Source organism: Galleria mellonella, unplaced genomic scaffold (genome assembly GCF_026898425.1).
Source record: "Galleria mellonella isolate WM207_F2 unplaced genomic scaffold, CSIRO_AGI_GalMel_v1 utg905, whole genome shotgun sequence".
Taxonomy (NCBI): Eukaryota; Metazoa; Arthropoda; class Insecta; order Lepidoptera; family Pyralidae; genus Galleria; species Galleria mellonella.
The window spans coordinates 2,289,288-2,297,079 of NW_026442174.1; the positions used below are offsets into that span (position 1 = coordinate 2,289,288).

The 7,792-nt window shown below is 32.1% G+C and overlaps 2 protein-coding genes across 2 annotated transcripts; both read right to left on the reverse strand.

Moving 5' to 3' along the window:
* Positions 1-3,475: 3,475 nt before the first annotated feature.
* LOC113510671 (uncharacterized) lies at positions 3,476-4,757 on the reverse strand. Its single transcript, XM_026894164.3, has one exon. The coding sequence runs from the start codon at positions 4,228-4,230 to the stop codon at positions 3,763-3,765; it is 468 nt and encodes a 155-aa protein (XP_026749965.1). The 5' UTR covers positions 4,231-4,757; the 3' UTR covers positions 3,476-3,762.
* A 2,142-nt stretch (positions 4,758-6,899) lies between these two features.
* Positions 6,900-7,465, reverse strand: LOC113510707 (uncharacterized). The gene has a single exon (XM_026894213.3). It carries the CDS (start codon positions 7,391-7,393, stop codon positions 6,905-6,907), a length of 489 nt encoding a protein of 162 aa, XP_026750014.2. The 5' UTR covers positions 7,394-7,465; the 3' UTR covers positions 6,900-6,904.
* Between the last annotated feature and the right edge of the window lie 327 nt (positions 7,466-7,792).

Below are 7,792 nucleotides of genomic sequence, written 5' to 3' on the forward strand. Positions count from 1 at the left end.
AAATGAATAGATAGATAGATACAAATATATAGTATTAGTTCTTGTCTGTTGGAAGGAACTGGCTCACAAGGCACAGGTTACCTTAATTTGTAAGTCGGGGCAAAAAAATATGTAACAGTGCAACCCTGTATTTGTTAATAAAAGTTTATTATTATTGTTATTATATATTTATATAAATCTGCAATTTATAAATATCTACGAGTATATCTTAATATTATTACATTTTTAATGATTTTTTATTTTAATTAAAACATGCAGTATTTATTTGTTATTTTTTTAAATTACAAGTCATTTACACTTCCCTTTGTTGACCACCTGCAACATTTTTGAGATCATCACTCTATGTCGCGGGGATCGCCCTACACTACACTTCACTGCATTCTACAGTTACTATCCTTAATCTATAAATTATATGTTATATATTTAGATTATATGGATAGAATGTCTCCATATAAATACTTACTATCACCAGAGGGAGACTTTGTACAAAAATCGATTGCTTAGGTTCCTCTGTCCCATTCGTGTTTCAACCGTGAAGCAGTTGTGTTTGCATGGCTGTGTTTCGGTTTGAAGGGTGGGATATGGCGTGAATTTACTGGGTACAGAGGAATAACACCTGAGTCCTCTGGAATGGCAACGCATGGGGGGTATCATGGGCGAAACAGTATACTCTGTTATGTCCATGGTACTGCTCATGTCTATAGGCGACGGTTACCACTTTCCATCAGGTGGGCCGTCAGCTTGTTTGCCATTCTAAGTTGTATAAAGAAAACAAAAAGAGATGATCAGAATAGAACTTTAGCTTATATAGGGATATGCAGTAATGAGAATTTATTTTATATATTTTGTTAATTTTATCTCTTGTTATAATTATTTTGATTTGTTTATTGATTAACAGAACGGCTTACCGTCAATGCAAACTGATGCAAACACAGTGAAAATATTTCCAAAGAAAACGTCAATTCGAAAACAATACAACACACATATCATCTCAGATTTAATATCGTTCCCATAGGAAATATAAATACGGTATTGAAATATCGTATAATGTGTATCGAAATCCCCTTTTGTGGGTTATGTATAGCAGTCCAGTTAAACTTGATCCCCCGCGCTGTTCTCTCGACAATGCTATTAAGGTGTCATGGGTGATATTGGGGGGATCTTCAGGGGTATAAAAAAGTTGGCCAAGTCGTAAACGTTCGATAGGTTGAAGCTACTTATGACTATGAATATTTATAACGTATTAGCCGAACGTCTCGTGTAGCGTAGCGCCACCGTAGATGTTAAGGCGAATATTCCTGCAGGAATACGATTACGTAAATACGCTGTAAATAACGGTAAGTTTAAATATCACTTTCGTAAATGTATTTATTTTTATTATAAATTTAAAATTATAGATAAAAGCGTATTTTTATTATATTTAACATAGATATGGTTTTTTTTTATTGGATGAAAATGGAATGGTAACCCCGCCAGCGCTAACGGGATGCGCTGGCGGGGCACCAGTGAAGGGTGATCGATGAGAATGAAAACAGGCCAATTAGCCCATCATGATGAATTCATCTGGCATTAATCATGATAGTTTCCAGGGGGAACCACGAGGAGGTCGACCTGGTTGGGATATTGCTAGCAATGGCATTCTTAGACTCCATTACTAACAATCCCTTTCCCCCCACATAGAAATGGTTAAAACTAAGTTAACATAGGTATAAAAAATATGCAACCAGACCGTGTCTATCTGTATAATCACGTTTGTATATATAGATTATATGAATATACTAGTCGAATTTCAATATAGTACTCAGTATAAAAAATAAAATTAATACTTACTTAGGTAAAGTACGTCATTTTTTCACATTACAAGACTATTAAATACGTAGGGAGTTAATGCTTATAGTAACTAGCTGTATGCCATAGCGTATAAACGCGCGATAAACGAAATTTGGTATGTGGGTATATACCAAATTTCGTTTAAATTCATTCAGTAATTTTTGAATAAAAAAGTAACATATATCCATCCACCAATATATATATTATATATATATATATATATATATATATATATATATATATATATATATATATATATATATATATATATATATATATATTTTTAGGAGATTTCTAATATTTTTATGATTATATGTTAGCTTCGCCATTTTTAAACCAACTTTGATAATTATTTTTATAATCTAGTAACATTTACTCCTGTTTTCGTCACATTCATTTTATGACAATTAAAGCCGCCATTCTTTTTCGACTTTGATTTACGAAGTAAAAGTTTATTTGTAAACACCTTTCACTACGATCTAAATTCAAATATTTATAGTCTGGTAATAAAATTTCTTTTAGTTTCCAGATTACTTTAAAAATATTTGAATTTAGAACATATAATATATATAGTCATGTTTAAAGCTGTTTCTTTTTGCAAGAAGTACATGTATTAATAAATTTCTTCAAAAGATGTTGGCCTTAAATGCAAATTATAAATGTTTATATAAAGAGTTCAATTTATATTCTAATACGATGGCTTCCCGCTAGAGTCTAAGCTAAGCGTCGCAGTGACGGCTCTTTAAAACTAAATAAAGCGGTTAAGACTAAACTCCAGGTTTAGCATGAATACCACATATTGTTAAACTTACTTTAGTATAGGTTATAATAACCATTCGCTTAATTATTAAATCCGATTTAAAAAAATGGGTTTTATAAATTTTAAGCTTTTAGGCTTTGTACTTGTTTGTGTGCGTGGTATCAGTGACTGCAGTATGTTGCAAAATGTGTTTTTTTTTATTCATAAAGATAGAAGATAGATCACCATTTATTTTATCATCATCATCATACCAACTGTTAACTGATCACCGCTAAACATAAGCCCCCAAGTCCCCCTTGGTTTTATCAGTAGTCACTATACTTGATGATGTTTTGAAAGGGACACTTCTAATCATATCCATGGGAAAGCGAGACGTGGCTCGTTCTATGCCGGGACCATACGGCAAACCAATTGTTTTATATTATTTTAATAAAAAAAAAATCTATTTTGATGCCCACAGCCACTTTCTACCATCGTACGGCTCGCCATCGACAGGGAGTTCATCCTCATGTCCTACAACCTCAATGGTCGCGTACTGTGTGGTTTCAGAGATGTTTCCTCCCACGAACACTCAGGTTGCGGAAAGGGCTCCCTACCTAGGTTTTACCAAGAGACTACTGCATGGGGTTCTTCGAAAGGGGGATAAAGAGGTTTCTTCAGGGTCTGCAACGCACGCGTGATACCTCCGGTATTGCAGATGTTAATAGGCTGCGGTAACCACTTACCATCAGGTGGGCCGTATGCTTGTTTGCCATCTCAGTGGTATAAAAAATAATAATAATGTAAGACATAAATAAATATATTATACGTGATTTAATCAATATGGGTTGAAGAAAATTAACCATCACTTTTATAATTAATCAGAGGGAAAAGAATAAAAAAGAGTAATTGTAATTAATATAATGCCATATTTTGTAGCGATTAAATTACAACGCGATTTCTTTACAAAGTAAAATTTTTACAATATTAGCAAATAAATTGACAACTAATGTAATTTACAATCTAAAACTCAGTCATTGTCTGCATTCGTTTATATTATCTTAAAATAACAAATGTATCATAAAAATAATAATTAAAACACCAGTTAAAATAATAGTAATAATAATAACATTATATTAAAATTTAGTAACTAATTCAGTTTACTTTCAAACATTTTTGATTTCTCGAGCACATCAAGATATGTATCCCATTAATTTCAATAATCTACTGTCCAATGTTTTTATACTATTATCACTTAATGACCTGCGTACAATTTTATGTTCCTCTTCACTTTTAACTGGTTGTTCGTTCAATTGATTGTTTTCATTATGGGCACTCTCTTCGAATTTTATATCTTCAACTTTATTAGATTTGTCAGGTGGATTATTCTCAGGCGTTGCTTTATTAGATTGTTGACCTTCAGGCTTGTCATCCTCAGGTTTGTCCCCCTCAGGTGTCTCCTCATTATTCTCTTCGCCGTTGTTATCGTTACTGTTCAGTTGTTCTTTTAGATTTTCTATTTCTCTATATGCTCTATTTCTTTGACCGATCATTGCTAACATAGACACGAATAGACAAAAATTTAACACCGCAAGAAATACAATTCTTTTATTATTCAACATCCAACCTATAGTCGCTTCAGTGTAATATCGACAACTCATTGTGATTTTTTTTTTTATTTCACTTTATTTAATTCGCGTCCGTATAACTACAGATTAATATCAAAACTGTAACAACTTTAGGGGCTATAACTCCATCATTATCGGCAAAGAGTTTATCAATAGATAAATATAGTTCATATATCGTGTCGTTCAAAAGATATTGAGCTTTGTGCTCGACACATTAAGTTTATTTTTCATTAATATGGATTATGATATTTATAAAATACCACAATAGGATTAGATATCGATATGACTAATACAACTAATCTTGAACATACATTTCATGTGATAAAATATTGTTTGCGTTGAACAATATTTTGCAATTTTCTAATTTAGTCGTAGTCAAAAACATAATTATTGTCACACGCCACATACCACAATAAAACATAATATTATTGGATATAACATAATTATATCCATATTATTTTCAAACTCTATATTGCGGACATAGTACACCAGTACTATTTAACAGTCAGAGTGAAATCAAAGGAGCAGATAATGAAATACGTTTTTAGTTTAGCTTTTTTTATCCTATTTATTTATCCTGCTCTCATATAGACATGTGTGTGTCAATTAAAACATTTTAATCGTAATATTTTAATATTCTGTCCGTGATATCGTTATTAACGTTGACGATAATGTCACGCCATTGGCTTAATGTACATATAAATTATTTTATTAATCACTAAAATAGAAATTATTATTATATTACTGGCCTCTGTACTATGAAAGCATAAGCAGAGGATAGAAATTTGTTAGCAATCAAAACACTAGTTGCTCTATTTTTTTTTATTTTTTAATGGATGATAATGGAATGGTAGCCCCACCCGCACTATCGGTATACACCGGCGGGGCACCAGCGTAGGATGATAGGTGAGAATAAAGTAGGTCAATTAGCTCATCGTAACGAATTCAACAAAAATTGTTCATCAGAGGGAGACCTCTATTTTCGTTTTTTTTTTTTTAATGGATGATAATGGAATGGTAACCCCGCCTGCGCTAACGGTATACGCTGGCGGGGCACCAGTGAGGGATGATAGGTGAGGATGAAAAAGTAAGTCAGTTAGTTCATCGTGATGAATATATCTGGAATTAAGCACGGTAGTTTCCAGGGGGAACCATGTGGCGGTCGACCTAATAAGGCATATTGCTAGCAATGGGCCCGTCAAACCCCATTGCTAACAATCCTTTCCCCCGGTAGCTGCTCTATTGTTAACAATATATCAGTCAGGTTGACCTCATGTGGCTCTGGAAACAATTGCCGTTAATTTGTAGCTATTCCATAACGACTCTAACTCTCGCTAACTCTGACCTGATATCATCGTTATTTACCATCACTCACTAATATCATTCTAGTGTACTGATAACGGAAGCGAGGTTACCATTCTATTTTCATCCATAAAAATCTCCCCTTGCTTCTCCAGCGCTCATATTGACTGAAAATGACGTTAACAGTATGATTGATAATATAAATAGTGATAACAGTTTCATATGAAATCTATTGAACTAGATAATAAACTTTCAATCTGAAGTACATATTTTTAATTTATGTATTGGCTAATACGTACAAAATACATTAAAAAGAATGAAACTACCAACGAGCGTTAACTACTGTCAATTTGTAATTTTTTTTTATACAATTTAGAATTGCAAACAAGCTAACAGCTCACCTAATGGAAAGTGGTAACCGTCGCCTATAGACATGAGCAGTACCATGGACTTAACAGAGTATACTGTTACGCCCATGATACCCCCCATGCGTTGCCATTCCTGAGGACTCAGATGTTATTCCTTTGTACCCTGTAAATCTCTGAAGACGGACCCTCATCTAACCCAGACCTCAACCCTTTAGACTTCAAATTATGGCCAGTTTTAGAGGACATGACCTGCTCCAAACAACAAGAGTTTCTTAAAAAATCTTTGGAGCAAGCAGTGTCGAAATTTCCTTCGGAAACAGTGCATACATCCATTCGTGGCCAAACAGATTAAAGGCCAGTATAAAAGTCAAATGTGACCATTTTGATTAAAATATTTATTTTTTATTTTTTAAGACTTTAATAAATATGTAGGTATAAATTTTAGTTATAATACAAAAGTCCATTTTAAAAAAAATGCATTTTCATTTGTGACAGAACTTATGACTGGACTATGTATACATGTACCAATTTGGTGTCAACGGATGTGTTTCAACATGTCTTTGAAAGTTTATTTTCTTCACTCGCATCTCAATTTATTTCCTAAAACCTCGGACACGTCAACGACGAACATGGAGAGTGTTTCCACTAGGACTTTGAAACTTTTGAGCGAAAAGGATACTAGGGCCAGGTCATGTTAGGTGGTAGGTAGATCATGTACTAGTCTATCATAAGAGATACCGATACAAATAAATATAAGAAAAACCTAAGGTAATACATTTCTAATTTTTAAATATCTTTGTACACATTTCTTTTTTTGTAAGTTAAAAACAATAAATATTTTGTAATTATGACGTGTTAGATTTTTTTCATAATTATTTTCAAACTTAGTTCACCTTACTTTTTAAGAAAAAACACTTTTTATTTGAAGGACAAAAATCATGTAAACTAATTAAATTAAGGTTTACCTAAACTATCTATACAAGTTTCATAATTGAAATGATATTGCTCGCGTGAATAAATAAAAATGCAATGGACCCTCAATTTATATATTGCATTAACTTAAGTAATTTATTACGAAATGTATTATTTTTAATATTATTATGTAATGACTCTGGCACAATTGATGTTTTCACTTCACTAAATTCATTTATCTTATTATTAATAACGTTTGTTGGTTCCCCTTCTTTAAGTGTAGTAGAAGTTGAGTCAACATTTGTATCTGTAGTTGATTCCACATTTGTATCTGTAGTTGATTCCACATTTGTATCTGTAGTTGATTCCACATTTGTATCTGTAGTTGATTCACTATTAGCATCAGTGGTTGATTCTTCGGTGGGGGTGCTTGTAACTTCTTTATTATTGAGTTGTTCCTTTAAATCTTCTAATTCGCGATACGCTCTGTTTCTTTGTCCGACCATTGCTAACAACGACACAAATAAACAAAATGCCAGCACTCCAAGGAACACAATCATTTTATTGTTCAACATCCACCCAAGTGTCATCTCAGTATAATATCTACAATTCATTTTGCTATTTTTTTTTTTCTGCCTACTTTTTCTTTATTAACGTCTGTATAACATTAGATAAGTAACAAAACTGAACTATATTTAAGCTTTCCAATATTATTCCATTGATATCTTTATCGATAGGCGAACACAATTTGTGTAATATATTTTCAAAAGATATTAAACTTTATTCTTATACGATATAAGGATTGTTGTTCAATGATGCACATATTCATTTACATAATAACACAATAAGATTAGATAGTGATACGATTCATTTATATTAACCAATTTGAATTTCTATATTCATACAAGTATATGTGATGAAATATATATAATATCTAATATAATAATATATTTTGATCTGTACTTCATGATAATGTATTTCAATTGAATTGTTTATATGTCATTGTTTATTTT

Excerpts from the sequence above, each read along its gene's own strand:
- LOC113510671 (XM_026894164.3), bottom strand. The coding sequence starts at position 4,230 with ATGAGTTGTCGATATTACACTGAAGCGACTATAGGTTGGATGTTGAAT.
- LOC113510707 (XM_026894213.3), bottom strand. The coding sequence starts at position 7,393 with ATGAATTGTAGATATTATACTGAGATGACACTTGGGTGGATGTTGAAC.